This window comes from Mastacembelus armatus, chromosome 5 (genome assembly GCF_900324485.2).
Source record: "Mastacembelus armatus chromosome 5, fMasArm1.2, whole genome shotgun sequence".
Classification (NCBI taxonomy): domain Eukaryota; kingdom Metazoa; phylum Chordata; class Actinopteri; order Synbranchiformes; family Mastacembelidae; genus Mastacembelus; species Mastacembelus armatus.
The window spans coordinates 5,527,317-5,545,897 of record NC_046637.1 but is presented as its reverse complement, the minus strand read 5'-3'; the positions used below and the strand labels follow the sequence as shown (position 1 = coordinate 5,545,897).

The window sequence follows — 18,581 nt, the reverse complement described above, 5'->3', positions numbered from 1 at the left end:
TGAATCAACAATTAGTTATTTATTTACAGCAAAAGAAACTGAAAATGAAGTGAAGTTGTGTCATTTATTCCATTTAGTTTTTTTGTAAGTTCCGTACCTTGTGAGTTCTGGATGGTTTCTCAGAAACAAGCATTTTAAAGACATCACTGATGCTTTCATTAATGGAATTTCTTCCACTATTTTCTGATAAAGCAATTCATCAAAAAATAATTATTAATTCAAAGATCCTTTGCATTGCATCTGACTTGTCAAAGAACATTGTTGAATACAGACATTAGTTCACATTCACTTTGCTTTCAAAAAACAGTGGACATTATTGTATATCCTGACTCTGACACTTATCCTCTTCTGTTTTTCAGCTTGTGCGTCAGGATTTTTCAAGCCAACCCAAGGAGATGAGCCCTGTATGCAGTGTCCCATCAACAGCCGTACCACCAGTGAAAGCGCCATTAACTGCATTTGCCGCAATGGATACTATCGCACTGACTCAGACCCCTTCCAGATGCCCTGCACGAGTATGTATAGTACTAACCTTGTTATATGTGAACTTTAACTGACACTCGACTCAAAATGCATGATAGACATGAATACTCATAAAGTCTTTAAATTCAAATATGAACTCTTTTGACTCATTCACATTTCACACCTGCAAACGGAAGAGCCAGGGGATCAAAGGACAGTGATAGTCTGTGTAACTCTACACAGAGATGGTCTGTCAGAGCTGTCCCTCACAGGAACATGACGCTGACATGCCCACATTGTGGCTGTCCACAGATCTGACCTCACACACAAGGCTCGGCTGCCCCTCCTCAACATCACACAGCTCATACTCTAAGCCAGACCAGAGGTTACTGGGCCAGAGCGCGTAGCTTTGTGAAGGGGCAGGCACGAAGAATAAGCCTAGACGAGACTCTCTCTTGTCATGCCAATGAAGCTGTTTGAATTTGAATTTGAATTTGAGGTTGACACCGAGGTTGAGAGAGAAAGAGAGGCGGAAGGATAAACCAAAGCAAAAGTGAGTCAGGGAGGGGTAAAGTGTTAGGGGAAAAAACATGTAGAAAGAATGTGTGTGAGAAAGACAGAGAATCAGTGCTTAGAGTGTGGTCGAACTAAAACAAAAAGGGGGTGAGTGAGAAAAAATGCCCCTTTCAACATTTTGGTAGTGTTTTTTCCTCACTCTCCCTCCCTGCCTGTTGAAAGGCTGAGAGGAGGGAAAAGATTTGATGGTCTCCAACAAAGGAGATTTGCATAAGCCTGGCTCTGGGAGTCGAGCAGCTGTTGTGAATGAGAAAGCAACAGCGTCACATCACCCGTATTAAGCGCAGCAGGGCCCGACTTGATTAAAGCAAGGGAATGGGCCCATCAGAGCAGCCCACCAGCTAATGGGGGAGATATTAGTCCTCCTCCCCAGGAAGGAGATGCCAAGGAGGAGTTATGTTTCCATGTACAAGAGACACCAAGAAGGGCACTTCAATGGGCTTCCTTCCAAAGCTGGAGATCTGTTAATTGCTGCCATTTAAAAGGAGGTTAAACAAGAATTGATCGATTCAGATTTAAGATGTTGTAGGCAGAGTGGAATTGTTTATATCATTAGTCTTGGAGGATACGTCTTCCATAATTAGGTGCACATGGCTGGCCAACATAAACAATTCTCATTGTTTGTTTTCTTAGCCTATCACTCAAAATGTTGCACCATGTGGAAAGAAAGAATGTTTCAGTAGAAGAAAAGGTAAGTTTCTCTCCACTGTAAGATGATCCATTAGAAAACTGTCAAGAACAGATGTTAAGAAAACACTTGGCAAAGTGGACACCACGCATGGAAAATAACAGAAGCTAAATGGGCATCCCATGGGTAGAGGCATTATCAGCCTGGCATAGACAGAACATAACTTCCATCACAACATTAGAACAATTCTATGGCTTGTGGTTGATGCAAGTTCAGTGTGGCTCATATAAGCTATCATATCAGCTATCAATCATTCATCATTTCTTTACTGTATACTGTAATTGTATGTAAGATGTTTTTTTCATATTTGTGCAGTGAGAAATCCACAGAGAATTATCACCAAACTTGCTCTGTCAAGAGTTATAGCGTCATTGTTTTGGTTTTTAAGGCTCTAGCTTTTTCTGTTTTGATTCTCTGTCACCGCTTTCATCAGCCTTGTTTCCAGCAGCAGCAGGGAGTGACAAAGCTGCCACCATATGCTTTTTGCCAAGTAATAAGTGACTGACAAACAAATGACCTAAGTATCCAGATCCCCCAGGAGTTAGTAGAGACCAAAATTAAAGCAAAAAGGTAGAGTGAAAATGAGAATGGTGTGCGCCAGGTGGGCACACAACCAGTTAATACAGGTTTAAAAATTTGGTAAGACATTTCAGTGTAATTTGGCGCAAAGTTAGGTCATGGGTCAAGGCACAAGTGAACTGATTTCAGTGTCTAGTAGCGCCAACATATGGTGATTTTTATAGAGCCAAATGTTTTGGCTTTCAATGCCTAAACTTATGGTGAGGCATGCAACCAAATAGTTGTTCATTATTCTTTGCTATTTTTCTTTCTTCCTTGAGTTTTGAAGTATACAATTGCAATTTGGTCACTGCTGGTTTAATCACTTAAATGTTAATCAGAGAAACCGTCTTGTGTTCCAGCTGTCCCTTCAGCTCCACGGAATATCATCTCCAGTGTGAATGAAACCTCTGTGATGCTGGAGTGGATGCCACCTCGGGATTCAGGAGGCCGCGAGGATGTTGTCTTCAACATAATCTGCAAGAGCTGTGGTGGGGGCCGAGGAGGCTGCACCCGCTGTGGGGACAACGTTCAGTTTTTGCCCCGTCAGCTGGGTCTGACAGAATCCCGGGTCTACATTAGTGACCTGTTGGCCCACACACAGTACACGTTTGAGGTGCAGGCTGTCAACGGGGTGTCAGATCAGAGTCCCTACTCCCCTCAGTACGCCTCAGTCAACATTACCACTAACCAGGCTGGTAAGTGGGCCCATCTGTCTTTTTCCACACTTTATATTCCCCATGTGGTTTCCTCTTCTTTACTCTTCATCTTTTTAACATTTCTATTTCTGTGTTGCTCCTTTGTTGCTTATACCTCGTCCAGTACCTCTTCATCACACTCATTCCTCCACAAGCACATAATGCACAGTGCATGGTCAGTTTCTTTCCTCTCCTGCATGGTGATGTATGCAGATTAAGGGCTCTAAAATGGGAAAGAGAGTGCCGTTGATGATGTGACAGAATGTGATGGCCCACTGGTCTTTACACTGTGACCTCATCACCATGTTTTTCAGACTGCGGAGCTGAGAGTAGCCTAGCTGCGGCTCCACTTTATCTATTGTTCAGTGATTACTCATCCACCCACTTAGTTGTAGTGTTGCATTAAAAAAATTAAAAAAACATAGTATATGAGTATAGTCATCATAGTATACAGTTTATATTGGCTTCCAATATATTCGGGAGCTTTGTGGAAAAACAGGTTCCTTTGGTGATTGGGGTTACTTTTAAATCTTCAGAATCTTCAAGAAATATTCTTCGAAATCCCCTTCAGTTTTTCCTCTGCGACTACTGGAGTGTTGTATGCTTCCCACTTTGTGATTGCGGTTGAAGTCGGCTACATCTCTGATTATTTCAGCAAGGCAGCAGTAGCAGCATTGATTTGCTATTTAATTGTCTCTATGAAACGCATCATTTGGCGTGCCAAGCTTTGCTCCCGCAAGCACTGCTGAGTGGGGTCATGCAGGCTGGGCTTTATCTATGCACTGGCTTTGTATTCCATTGGCAACATGGATAAGTGCCTGTCATCTCTGATCATCCATTCCCCTGCACTATGACTGAGCTACCTAAAGCCCTGTGTTTTGTGCTCTTATTACAGTGGACATATTGGGTTTTGTGTACCTACATCCTCACTCTCTCATTATTTTCCTCTGGACTCTCCAGATGTCCAGATGCCTCCTTGGTAGCAGTTAAATTGGTGGGATGTACAAGTTGTATGAATGCAATTAACTGGAGATTTTTCACCTAAGTTGACTTATTGTAGCAGACTTCAGTATTTACAGTAATCTGTTAATGTGTATAAAATTTCCATGAAGTACTTAGTTACAATACTGAAACCCTAAGTCATACACACAAAAAATAGAGGCCTTTATTTGAACAATGACCTCTTTTTATTGTCTGTTTTGATTTGAGTCACTGGTGTGGCGGGTTAATGAGGGCCTGTGAGTGCAGTTAAGCGTTATAATGAGGCCCCTGCCCCATGCTTTCTCACTGGTCTACAATAAGTCTGCAACCCCAACCCTTGGCTTCTCTGCTTCCCCTGCCAAGGGGCCTGGCGGAAATTGGGGGGCTCTGCACCCTCTCCAGTGAAGTGCCCGTCACTTTGGATTAGCTAGCGAGAGCTCCCATCAGAGATAGCTGTGAAAAGAACTCAACTCTTGCTTGCCCCGAACTGCACCGCCACACCGTCCCCCCAAACTCTGCAAAACCAGTCTCACTCCTGGGACACAGGATTGCTGTGTTGTGGGGGTACACGACAGGGCTGGGGTCACAGGGACCAGGAGCCCATAATTGCATCTGCTTTGTGAGGCTTGGAGGTTACATAAACATCATGTCACCCCTAATTACCTAAGGCAGTTCTATGCCCCCCTCTCTTATGCTGAGAATGAGAGAGTGACGGAGAAAAACATAAACCAGTGTATAAAGTTTAGTGTACATATGTGTGTTAATCAGCCCTTTAGTAAACTTCCATTGGCCCAGAGGCAGGATGGTTCAAGGAAAGCAACAAATAAATAATTGAGTTGAAAGTGACTTGAAAGTGATCATGGAAGTGTGTCTCATTCCTTTTGGGGCTCCACCCTCAGTTATGACTTGTAGGTGTGAAAGGTGGGGGCAGGAGTGGAGATTGGTGTGAGGTGTGAGCAAAACCTCTCACTCTCCATACCCAATCAAGCACCCACCACACTCTATTACCCACAGGGCTTATCCTCCCACTCTGTAGGTGGTTGGCGACAGTTCCTCTGTGATAAAAGACGTGATTGCCCTAGAAAGTGCGGCGCTTGATTACACACTGTAATGCCACACAAAAAGAGATGCTGTGCTGAATGGCATTTGAGCCTGTTTTATAAGCATATGACTAATTCCCCAAAACTTGTATTGTGTAGAATATGCAGAAACCTTGAAATGTTTCTTTAAGCCCTTTTATAGTAATGAGTCACAAGTAAGCAATCTACTTTGGCTTTGCATTGTCTATAAAACGCTATTTGTGTGGCACTGAATGAGCAGAGGGAGTGAGTTACTAATCTCAAAAGGGTGAAAACATGAGGGTGTCCTTCAGTGATTTAAATGGATTTGACAGGTGAGAAAGTGGTGATCAAACCAGTATCACATGTAGTGGGTGTATAGTGACACCATGGGAGGGATCAAATATAAGTGCATTATTGCACTGCCACATTACAAACATCTATTTTGCTATAGTTGTCACATTTTGAAACCCACTCATCAGAAAATATTTTTGAGCAGAGCAGCACGGTGCTTTATGAATTATCCTATTTGCAGGATTAGTAGAACTGCAGCTGAAATAAAAATGTCAATGATCGCAGTGTTCTGCATTTTTCTGCTTAGCACACATGCCATGGAAGGCCCAAAACCAACAATGAATTAAGATTTGCCTGTGAACCCCAAACCTGACATTATCATGAATATAGTTACTGTACTTAACTCATCCTTCCTTCCATTATCTGGTGCTAATTCCTGCTCTCCAGGGGCTGGAGCCAATCCCAGATGGCAATGGGCAAGAGACAGAGTACATGCTGGACAGTTTATCACAGGGGTGACACAAAGACACAGACAAACACTCACACGTACGGACAATTCATAGAGTCACTAATCAACCTAACCTGCATGTGTTTGATCTGTGGGAGGAAGCTGGAGTACCAGGAGAAAACCCAGGCAGACCCAGGCAGAATATACAGACTCCAAACAGGTTGAAGCAGGACTCAAACCCTGAACCATCTTGCTGTGAGGTGACTGTGCTAAACAGCTCACACTGCGCTGGCCTACTGTAATTTATTTTAAGTCAATTTCACTTACATTATCCTGCTGCTGTAAATACTACTAGAACACAAAATGTGAATTATTCCACCACTGAAAATAGTCCCCAGCAAATTCATTAATGTTGGTGATTTTTGAAGGCTGAATCATTATTTCATTCAAGCGTTTCACTGAAGCAGTTAATTCATCACTCAGATTATACAAAGTCAGCGTTTCACAGGGTTATGATCTGTTAAATGGAAATACCTTTTTGTGAGATGATGTGACAGGGATGTTGTTGTTGTGCCAGGATGTACGGTGCAACTCTGTAAAGGAGAAAAGGTATATGGGATGATGGATGGATGTTGTTCTGTTTGTGTTGTGGGTACAGATCATCTGCTCTGTCAGTGAGATTTAAAACACATGTGCCATGTAAGGCCCACTAAGCACCGAGTTACTGAGCACTGTCAAGTTGTGGACGGAAAGATAAAACTGCAGCAAATTCCATTTTGTTTTTAGGTTGGTGGCACTCATGAATGTGCATGTGTGCAGAGATAATTTGGGTTAGCAGTAACCATAAGATCTTAAATTATTGCCTTGTTTTTTGTGTATTCTGCAAGAGGTTTGTATTTATCCTGCTCATCCTACGGTAAACCGAGCAGACGGTATGTTCCAGTTTAGCTGTTAGTATAATTTATTTTTTTATTTTATTTTTGTGGGTTTTGGGCTTATGCCTCTGTGTCAATGTTTAATGTTTGCGTAAATGACTTTAATAAATTGCTTTTTTTTGTCTGTACTACTGGTAAGAGTTTTTCCTGACATCGATTAACAGTTATGTGATGTAGCAGCAGCACTTTGCAGTTTGGAAACTAAATTGTCAGAATTACCAATTAATAAGCAAGACTGTTGTTTTGTAACAAGTTTAACTGTTCAGTAAAAAGCTCTCTCTCTGAGATGTGCTTGAAGAAGCATCATAGCATTTGCATCTTTTCAGAAGACTTATCATTTTAGACAGACACTTTTATTTTTCCTCCTAATTTCCTCCTCTATTACCAAGTTGTCCTGCATTCGCAGTACTACATTTTCCCATTGTGTTCTTGCACTGTCTGAAGCACATAACTCAGGGGTCAGGACAAGGACCCACACACGCACACACAAACACATAGTATATGTTTTTATGCATGTACATATTGCACACACATGTCAGCCAGAGTTTGAATTCAGGTCAGCACACCCAAGCCTGTGTTTAAGATGTCAATAATATTTAAATGGCATGGTTCTGATTAAGGAAAGTTTAGAAGGAAATTGTAGCTATTGCTGTATGTCAGTCATGTTGTGTATGAAGTCAGCAGAGTCTTTTTTGTCTTATAGAATAACTCATGTACATTTATTGTGTACAGACGAGACTGCTGGTTTAAATTATGAAGACACAAACTAATGATGTGACTGCCAGTTATTTGGTAGCTTACTGCACAGCTGCTGTATCATCAATTTCAGTACATAAAAGAGAGATTATCTCCTACCTGAATGCAAACTATATGCATGCTGTGAGAAAATCCAGCATTGTACCACAGATAAATTAGATTTCCATAAACCCTGTGCATATGCCATATTGCATTCTGTATTGGCTGTGTATATTAGATTCCAGAGGACATATTTGTTTAGCCATTTCATTAACTCAAGGTGAGCCCTAGCGAGTGCTGCTAATGTTATCGAGAAGTAGAGGGGCTGAATTGGTTTCTTATCAGGTGAACTGGCTGATAATGGAAGTGAACCATGTTACTCTGAGGGTGGGGGGTGTAGTGGGGTGCAGCCTTTTCATAAGGTAGGGAGGATTTATGACTTAATTATCGTCCAAATTGTCCAGGTCTACTATAACCAGGCTGGCAGAGACTTTGCTGCTCCATTGGGCCATGGTGTGAAAAGCACTGGTGCTAAGCCAGGTGGGACTGCCAAAATGTACTGGTACACCAGCCAGCCAAATGTTGGTACTGTTGACTTTGGGACAGTGACATAATTTTAAATGTACAGGTTCAATGACACATTTAAGGCAATCAAATGGTTTTCTGGTTAAATACCACCCTTTATGCAATGCACTTAATTTATTCTCTGCAACTTTCTATGTAACAGAACAAGATTTAAGCTGCTTCTCTCACAAAAACAGTTATGTGCTTACTTAAAATATATTTCTAAAAATGTGTGTTTTATATTAGAAATCCTTATGTAGGTGTATTTTGGTCAATTTCAGACAAAAAAAAATTAAATAAATGAGTTGCTTCATTGACAATAATGATAATTATGATAAATGAAAGATTTTAGCTATAGTAAGAAAATAAAAGCTTATCTGTGCTGTTGTGAATTCATGTATTCAGCTCTAAACACACAAGAGATGCAGTAGAGATGCAGGCTGAAAGATAAACAGGCTGAGAGACAGGGAGTCAGACAGGGCCCAGCAGTATACATGATGCGCAGTGTGACAGTGACAGAAGGTGTTAAGAAGGGCACATATGGTGGGTGCCAGGGTAGGTCAGCCAGACAGACAGACAGGATGCTTTAGCGTGCACCTGGACCTCAGTACTGGCAGAGCCTTGAGAGAAGGCTGCTCCGCTGTACATATACCACATCCACGCTGCTGTTTGAGAGAAGGCTGCTCCGCTGTACATATACCACATCCACGCTGCTGTTTGATACTGCAAAACCTGTCAGACCAGCAGTATTTCAGGGAAGGTGAGATTAGCTTAGTAATAGTGTGTGGCGAACACCCTGCAGAGTTAAATTGAGGTCAATCAGATGATTTTAAATAACCCATGCAATATGAGCTTCATTATGACTCCAAGAAGAGAATTAACACAAGGACTGTCAAAATTTGTTAATTCATTGATCTCGTTCATAAATCATTCAGTAGCCATGTGATGTTTTTTTTTTTTTTTTTTGAGGGATACATTATATGGATCTCTTGTGATGTGCAGCTTTAAGGAGGGAAGAGCGGAATAGAGGATGCACACTGCCGGCATATAAATATAGGTTAAAAGTGTACAATCTTTTGGCCCAGTGAGCTGTAAAAGGGAACATAATGTGAATAAACAATTAATTATTGAGTGCATTAGCTTATACTGAAAATCCTGAATAATTGACTGTGCTTTAATGCATTTATTTACTCTTTACATCAATGAACGTTATAGTGGTAATTAATAAAAGATACTAAAGGTGATGAAGCAAAAAGGGGTCATGACCCAATCAGCACTGTGTTTTTGAATTTATTATTTCTTATATAAACTTTATAGAGTGAACTTCACCAATTAAGCAAATGGATCCGTGATAAACACAATGGCACTGCACTCGCTGCCTATTTTACCCTCGCTCCTGTCCTGTCCTGTGGTGACATATAGATTAAGTAATCCTTTTACAGCCACTGTGAAACAGTGTTGTCATTGTCTGAGAGCGAGTCTTGCCACTGTCTGCACTTTCTGGTTTGAACCTGATATGCTGCTTCCCCTGCCCCTACTCCGATGTTTCTAACATGTCTCATGTTTAATCACATAGATCATACTCATGTCATCTGTATCATCCACCATCCTCTCTAAGGTTTTGTATGTAAATTGGGGTCTGGGACTTTATAAGTGGAGATGATCTTTTCATATCCTTCCTATTATATTCTACTATTTGCAGCAACCTCAGACTGTGTCGATGGGCAGGGTTTTCACTGTAGCAACACTCACTGCTGTTCTGTTAAAGTGAAGCTGGTGTAAACTGGTGCTGTGTGCGGTTTCCACATCTATGCAAAAATGTTATGTCGACACTGCTCAGGGACAGAGTTTTTACCTAATGTAGAACAAATTTTAAGCCTTGTCACATCACCAAACACCTTTTTGAAACAGACTTAGAGTTGTGCTTTGCTCATGTCAGTGTTCTACTTTATCTGCACTACCAATGAACCTATTAACTCAATAAAACAAAATATTTGTACGTGCCACTGACCAAATCAGAGAAAAAGAAGGCTGCAGCCCACACTCGCTGCTCCAGTATTGTAGAATATTGACACGCAGTCTGTGGTTTGTGGAATTTTTCTCCTCACAAATGCCAGTTTGGACGTTGTTTAAATGCAACTTGCTGATTAAACAGAGTCCAGTTTCCCCAGAGCTGTGTGAGTCAAAACCCTCATTCCACGTCTCTGTGGCAGACATCTCAAACATTGGGTCTGGTCAGCCGAAATCAGCCCAGAGAGAGTAATGGACCACAGATAGTTTTTTAAATTGAATCATCTTGTCACATTGTTTTGAGTGCACTTTCTTTTTTAGCACTGGCAATGACTCCATTTGATGCCAAAAAACAAAACATCAGACTTTAGAAGGAAAGTTTTGTGCTTATTACTCTTGTTATACCTGGTGTTTTCACAATAAACGGAGAATTCAATGTTATGGATATTCTTTTAGATGAATTGGCTGCTTCAAGACCAACCACCAAATTTCTGGATGTCAGCATCCCTTAAACTGAGGAACCTTTTTTTATGAAAAACTGTACATTTCTTTGAAGAAGTACACACACGACCATTTAAAGCTCAAAGAGGATTGAACAGTCGCTGCTAAGGACTGTGTTCAGCGCCACCCACCAAAGGAGACTCTAAGCCATATTTTTTTGATTCTATGATGGTTAGCTCAGTGGCTCCGAAAAAAATGTCTTTCATTTTCTCTGTAGCATTGTCTCCACACAATACTTATCTGGATTGTATCTCATCTGTCTGCAGATTTGTTGGGTTGGCTTAGATCTAAACTCTAACCTCTGCAAGCATCCGAAAACTCTTCAAGCGCCTATTTTAGAATTAGCTTATGGTGTGTATATGAGTGTATTATAGTCCCCAATCCTTTCCAGTGCAGATGGTTTATGGCTTGATGAACTGAAATCTCACTTTTGTAGCTTTACTGCACTGGAAAATCTTTATAGATGTAAAACCCACAATCCTTTGCAGCTGGGGAAACAGGGCAGGCTGCCAGTGTGCTAAAAGTACATGCAAATATGGGCCTCTCCCTTTAAGATGTCTCGATTTGCCACTCATAAATGGACGGCAGTCGGCAAGACCAGAGCAGCGGCAGTCTGTTTGGGAGGCTGCCTGGTACAGGACCAGCTGGTTTGGGCCCTTTGGGAGAGATTTCTCTGCGGGGAAACTGATTTTTACAATGAAAAGGAAAAGGGATTTACAAGCCCTGACCTGTTCTCACTACCTCCCCCATCTTTCCCAAATCATAGCATTGCTCTCTACCCAAAAACATCTAATCAAATCAGAGCCACATGGTTTTAGACACTTTGAGATGTTAGAAAGACACAGATAAAAGGCCTTAAACATATACTTTCTCAGAAGCATGTGATTCAAGTTCGTGTCTTCTAAGCTGATTTTTTTTTTTTTTTTTTTTTTTTTTGTAAAGATGAAATGAGAACCAGATTAAAAAGTACCAAATCACATTATCTCCTGGTGTCAATAAAATAACTCAATAAAATAACTGCACCTATAGACACGTCCCCTGCTGGATGTATGTCCAGTGAGGGTGTTTTGGAAACAGAAGACCCATGACTGCACCCATCTGCTGCCACCCATCCCTGGTCTCACTTCACCAGCCTTACTTAATGAAGATGTCCATCATGTCCTTGGTATGATTTCAGTAGTCTAAGCAAGGAAGTGGTTAAAGAGGGAGTGTGTGTTAGCAGAAGCCTGCCCAATTAAATCGGCTTGGATTTATATCAATGGAAATATCTCTGTAAACTCAAACTTTAATTGATTAGGGAAGTCACTAGGTGTACAAACATGACAGTAAAATGTCTATTAAAGATGTTGAGCAAAACAGAGTCTTTGTATTCTCTGTTGTTGGGCCAAAGCCAGAGCGTCATGCTAGCATAGACTCCAAAGGTTTAATTTCAGATCCCAGGCTGAGTAATAATGTAGAGTCTGAAACCTAATTCTCTGACAACAGCTGGGGCCTCCCATCTTCACTGAATTAAGCAATGCGATATACAACCTTGAAAGTTACAACCGGACCCTTCCCAAGGGCCCTGCGTAATTACTATTTAATTTGGTTGTCACTCTGATTGTGTTTGATCTATTTAGAGACTTGGATGTACCTGAGATCAAAATATTTAACACAATTTGTTGAGTACTGAAGTGGTGTTTTAAAAACCCTCAAATGCTGTGAATTGCACTGGGAAAATAACGTATTTAACTTGAATGATCGCCATTACTGAGGCATTTCAAGCTTTGCTTTGGACATGTGATTAAGATAGTTTTGCTTCTGTGATTATCATATGGGAAACTCATAAAATTCTCCTGCTGGCAGAAGGCATTGTCATTAAAGCCATTTGTCTTTCCAATTCCGCTGCCTTACTTGATTATAGAAATGTACAATCCCTGTCTTTGTCATCATAACCACTTCATTAGTTTTAAGAACATGAATAGAGTATTCATTGAGAATGCTTAGAAATAAAGCATTCAGTGAAAGTGGAGCTCACCCACTTCGTAAAAATGGATGAGTTGACATAGTTACAATGACTTGACTTATGTTATATAAATGAGTGGGAAACTTTCTTACATCTTTGTTTTTAATTTCTAATTGTCCTAAATGGGATGCAGTCCACATGATTTTAAAATAATTATTGTAACAACCGAAAAATGGCTTGAAACAGCTGAAACATGTATTTAGTGGCATAATTCAGTGAATGATGTTGACACAATGAAACCAAGTATTTACTCAGCCCTTTAAATTATAGATTACTTTGGGGGGATGAAATCTAGGAACTCCTGAAGATTTGGAGTACAATGGGGACTTGTAGATTTGGAGTGCATAAATTAGATGTACCAAAATGGTTTTCATATGTGGATCAGTGCTGTAGGCCTTACTGCAGTGAAACACTGACTTGGCATACCACCACATTCCACAGTCAATTGGTGGAACGTCAGCTTAGCTTGAAATGTGCGTACTGAATTGACTTGATATTCGCAGCACAGCTGGATTGCTATTTTCTCTACAAGCCAAATGTTTCAACACCTACTTTTTTACTCAGTATTTACCTTGCACTAAAAACCATTTTTGTTTCATTTAATGGCCGTGTGTTCTCTGTTACACCACCCTTTATCAGTTACTTGAACTCAGACATGATGACTGCCACCCCACTGTCTGGAAGTTCTCCTTGACAAGAAGAAAACCCTGTTCTTCTGCAGGAGATTTTCATGTTGGCATGCGTCCATCTTCTGTACATGAATACATGAGCTGCCTTTGTTTCCCTGTGCCTGTATCAGGTTACTGTGCATGGCTGTTCTGTGTGTTTCGATGGAAACGCTATGCAGGAAAAGGCCATGTGGCAGTCTTACATATATGTACGTCCGTAATGGGATACTCGTGAGCTCCCCGAAGAATAACTGCTTGCCTTATTAGGCTGTCGCTTTGTGACTGCAACCAAACTAGTGAGAACAGTGAGATGGAAAAGATTCCTGAGACTGGTGTCTTGACTGGAATCTGTATATATTATTGTACCTGTGGCTCCAGGGAAAGGCCATGATATATGTGCTGAACAGATTCACCATGCATTAAGTGTGAAAGTAAGGTGTAAGTGCTTTACTGAGATCAAATACAGAACATCTATTTATTATCAGATGGCATCAGGAGAGCAGGACATACTCAGACCCTTGACCATCACTGTTTATGTGAGACGTCATAATTTATAGACTCAGATTGATGCTTCTGTTTGGGTCAGAGAGCATGCAAGGCTTGGCTGATCACTGAGGACTGACGATGAATATGAAAGTATATTTTCAATCAATAGCTCTGGCTCACTGTGGTTACTTACACACTCAATCTCTGTCCCTGTTTCAGGACAGTCGTCACAATGAGGTGTCTACCTGATATTGACAGTGTAAATAAATAGGTTATACTGTATATAAGATGTAAAAACTGTACATGCACCCTTCAAATGTTAGACTGTAATGCCATGGTTTTCTAGTCAGCAGATTTTCCATACGGGACGTGTGCTGGTACAAAGACTTCCGTCTTTATTGCTGGGACTCAGGGGAGCCACTGTGCTGCTGGCTGAGGGCTGCGTGTGTGCGCAGCACGGGCCTGTAGGGGATGAGCGTGGGGCTTGGTGTCCATAAATCTTGCCCAACACCCCTCCCGCTCTGCCTCCCCAATCCACCCTACCCTTTCACACACACACAGGCTCAGACATAGAGGCCTGTAGGCCTTGCCAGGCTCCCCAGAAAGAGCTTTTTATCTTCAGCTTTTCTTAGCTTTACACTGACCCACGGTACCCTGAACTAATCTTAATGGTTGTGGAGGACTTGAAGTGACCACGCCCCCTGACCTTATGGTTGTACTAAAGAGAATGTACAAACATTTAGGTCACTGAGCTATGCAAGACTATGGCAGGCCACCCATGATGTAACAAGTAATTTAGTCTTTTACTGAGATTTAACATTGTGTTTGCTTGAATGTATGTGAGTAAAATCTAGCAAAGGGCTGAAATAGTTTTACTTGTTGTCATGCAAAAGAAAAATATTTCAGAATATATCACAATTTGAAGAAATATTGTCAAGTTAGTGTCACTTGTTCTAAGAGTATGACCAATAAAAAAAAATTGCGATATAAAGTATAACAATATAACACTTCTAACAATCTTTTCACATAAAGCAAATTTTTGGTATCCACTGGATTTTTAAGATGGATCCACTGAACCACTAATTATTCCAAGAGTATAAACATTTCAAACATTTCACTTATTAGTTTTCTCCTTTTTTGGGTGAGAGAGGTCTGGGGGCCTAGTAATCTCATGCTTTAAAAATCAACTTGCAGATACTTAAGGGAACGTAATCCATCACAGTCAGCAATTACTCACCTTTAAGTGTTCTCGTGAAGTTGCATTCTCAGTATCTGGTACTGCAATCGCTGGCAGGAGCCTGTGCTGTAGTCTGGGATATTGAGGACTTCAAAGCTTAATAATGAACTGCCTCATCTTACTGCTGAAATCCAATCTTTAAAGCTAAAAGGCAAATAGTCAGCCTGGAAAAAATGTTTACCGTAAATTTGTTTGTTGCACATAAATAGTTTTTGAAACAAAACAAAAAAAAAATGTTTACTTTCTTACCCCTAAGAAAGGCACGAGAAGCCAATGTTTGCCTGGAAGGTAAGAAAATGATCTAAAAATTGGAATTGGAAAAATTGTTGGGAGCAATATGAAACATATGTAGTTTGTAGCATGGAAGACCAATGATCCTTTAAGATGTGATCTCTAAGTAAATACATACACTAAATAAATCAGAATGTGGAAGAAAGACTGTTGTTTAACGTTTTTGTAGCTCTTATTTGCTCTAGTTGTTCGTTTAGTTTATGTGGCTGATAAAATGTGCTATGTTCTTGTATCGTAATGTTTGGTAGCCTGCAGATTTTAAAAAGATTTATTTGCAGAAGGTAGTCTGTTATCAGCAGTGTGACAAGCACAAATCAATCACGAGTATCACAGTTGATGCTGGGAAGTCCCACAAGGCTGCTTATGTGGTTTAGCCAGTGTTGTGACTTGTAGTGCACATGTAACTGAGAGACCTTCTAAAAGGAGACTGCAGTATATTACATAAATTTTATGGCATTACATATTACACCTCTGCACATCCCGGTGTTTGGCTGTGAGATTAAAGATGCTGTAAAATCCTCTGTGCATGACTATGAAGTTGCTGGTGATTGATTGCTTCATCATTAACATACTGCCTTTGTTTCTTCACACAGCTCCATCCACTGTATCTATAATGCACCAGGTGAGTCGTACTGTGGACAGCATCACCCTCTCCTGGTCCCAGCCTGACCAGCCTAATGGAGTTATCCTGGACTATGAACTGCAGTATTATGAAAAGGTACCATTGATGCAGCAACACGTTCTTCATCCAAGCTTTCACTGATCCATATAAGCATAGGTTCCATGTTCCTTTCTCCCTATCTGGGTAAAAACTGACTCTTTTTTTTTTTTAGTTTTTCATTTAAATTCTGAATATCTCGTCATGCTCGTTTGCATAACAGCACATCCTAGGAGGCATGTAGACAGAGCTTCTGAACGTAGCTTAGAACCTCTGCTCATTCTGTTTAAATTATAATCACGGTCAGTCACTGGGAAAGGAAACCACGCACAGCCCTGCAGTAGGCCCACTGGGGATTAATGCGGTTGAAACAATGGTGTGCTGAGTGCTGTAAAAATAGTATCCAAGGGGCAAGCACCACAGAATCAGCATACTTTCACACAAGAAAACTCCAAGTCACAAATGTGTGTTGCTTCAAACGTAGTGATCATTTAAATGCATGTAGCCATTTGCAGACATTCTATACAAACCACATACATCTACATGTGTTCACATGCACATATACACAACATTTGTCTACATACTCAGCCATTCCACTCTTCAGTATAATTCCATTTAGTGATACTACTGGGGAGAACTGTCAAAACAATTGTCCCGGCTCCTGCTGTGACTCAGAAGTGTGTGCTGAGCAGTGGGTTGAAGGGAGCAGCTAAAAGAGTCTCAGTCTCAGCTCTCAGACCTGTCAGCGTTCTGGAAAGGAGTGTGGCAGTGAAGTAGAGCTCTGATCATCAGAAGGCTCCTCTCAGAAAAGCCGCCTGACCTGAAACTGCCACCACATCTACCTTCTTAACTGCAGCTGCTTGATGTCTGCCTCTTTTAGTTCTGCTGCTTTACCCAACTTATTATTTAGATTTGTTCATTTGTGAAATAAATATAGAGATAGCAATTGCTGTTTTTTTTCCCCTGTATTCTGCATTTCTGCACCCAGCATTTCAGGTACAGTACAATTTAAGAGACTGTACATGCTGAGTGATGATTAGAAACAAGAGGTTTAAATTATTATTCACCTATAAATAGCTATTGATCAAACCTAATTTATTCTGTCAATAATATTCTCATTAAAATAGTAAAAAGCAAATCATGCTGTGCTGTCACTGTTGTATCATTTGTCCTAGATTTTAACGTAACATGTAATTTATTCATGTGGGATTTCATAATTGTTAGTCTTTGCAATTGAACTATAATTACTAACCTGCGCAAATTTAACATGTTATTTTTCTTCTCCCAGGACCAAACAGAATATAACTCTTCCACCATCAGAAGCCAGACCAACACAGCGGTCATCCGTGGCCTCAAGCCAGGGAGCATCTACGTGTTCCAGGTCCGGGCCCGCACTGTAGCTGGGTTTGGACGCTACAGTGGCAAACTGTACTTCCAGACCATGACCGAGGGTGAGAATCCAGTCAGTGTTCACCAAAGCACGCAGAGCTGTTATCACCTCTTGTGCGTGGCCTTTCGACACACCATGTAGTTCAGTATGGATTGAGACAGCTGCAGGAATGAAAGGGAATCATATTGTGGAGTAAACAATGCAAGTACTCCAAAACCAGATTTGTGTGGCTTGACATCATAATCTCATTTTCCTCACGTCTCTTTTAGTTTCAGGAAACACCCTTCAAATTATGCTCATATAATTATTCCAATGTTTATATTTCAACAAAGGTATGGTTTTGCCATTTGCCACCATGGGTCTTTAAGTCAAGGATGAGGTCAAAGTTGTCCTATCTTTGCACAGTGACAGAACTTGGAAGAGAAGAAAAATTCAGTAAACATCAGTCATGCAGGTTAATGTTAGAGCCAAGGCCTGGGTTTTCCCCCAAACATCTCATTTCCTCCAGCCTGCAATGCTCATGGCTGTCATTAGTCTGAGCTCTCATACAGACATCCAGCACTTAAGATACACTGAACTGACTCACAAGTGTAAATAATGAGTAAACTGTGGATATAAAAGGCTAATTGTGCTCAGTGTTTTCTTGTGAAAAAGATAAATTTAGAGTTAAGGTTTAGAGGAATTTGACTTGGATTTTATGTCCCCCGTGTGACCAAGAAGTTGTTGTGGTTTCTGCTGCAAGAAGACACTGACCATAATTTAGTGTAAACAATGTAGCAAAGTGAGGAGGACAGCTCTGAAAATGCTTCTGGTAATGGAAAGTGAAAGGAAAAATGAGCAGAAAATGAATCCCCTCAAGAAAATTTTAAAAACTTAAAAAATATCTTCATCATTCTGTATTATAAAGTTGTATTAAATGCTAAACGTTACAGAGTTACAGTACAGTTCTGCAAGATTTATGCATTACATTTATGCTCTCCAGAAGCAGGTAAAACAGTGGGAAACTCACTAAACCATATGTCTGAAATTTGTTAAGTCATGTGTCATTTGCAGTACTCAAGAGAAGGATCTGGCGCTGCCTCTGTGTGCCCATTCTGTAGCTGGATTCCTGCTCTTGGCTGCCTGAGCAGTCTGGGTCTTGCCCAAATATGCTCTCTCTCCTTATTTCACGCACTTTCTGCCAGATGATTTGTCCATATCCACGGCATCTGAGCTCATTCATTGTGCTTTGGAAAATGGTCCATGCAGCCAGTCAAGATGCCAAGATGCTCACTGATTCACACAGCCGTATGTGTGTCTGTCACCCATTGCTCCCTCCATATGCAGCGGCTCATATGC

The 18,581-nt window shown here is 40.8% G+C and overlaps 1 protein-coding gene across 4 annotated transcripts in view; it reads left to right on the top strand.

The window, feature by feature from the left end:
- ephb2b (eph receptor B2b) overlaps window positions 1-18,581 on the top strand; it is a 116,460-nt gene that overhangs the window by 80,042 nt on the left and 17,837 nt on the right. For all 4 annotated transcript variants that reach the window (XM_026306832.1, XM_026306830.1, XM_026306831.1 and 1 more), the window contains exons 4-7: window positions 360-515; window positions 2,647-2,982; window positions 15,789-15,913; window positions 17,142-17,304. In XM_026306832.1, coding sequence (XP_026162617.1) covers window positions 360-515; window positions 2,647-2,982; window positions 15,789-15,913; window positions 17,142-17,304 — 780 coding nt within the window. The remainder of the gene's footprint in view (window positions 1-359; window positions 516-2,646; window positions 2,983-15,788; window positions 15,914-17,141; window positions 17,305-18,581) is intronic.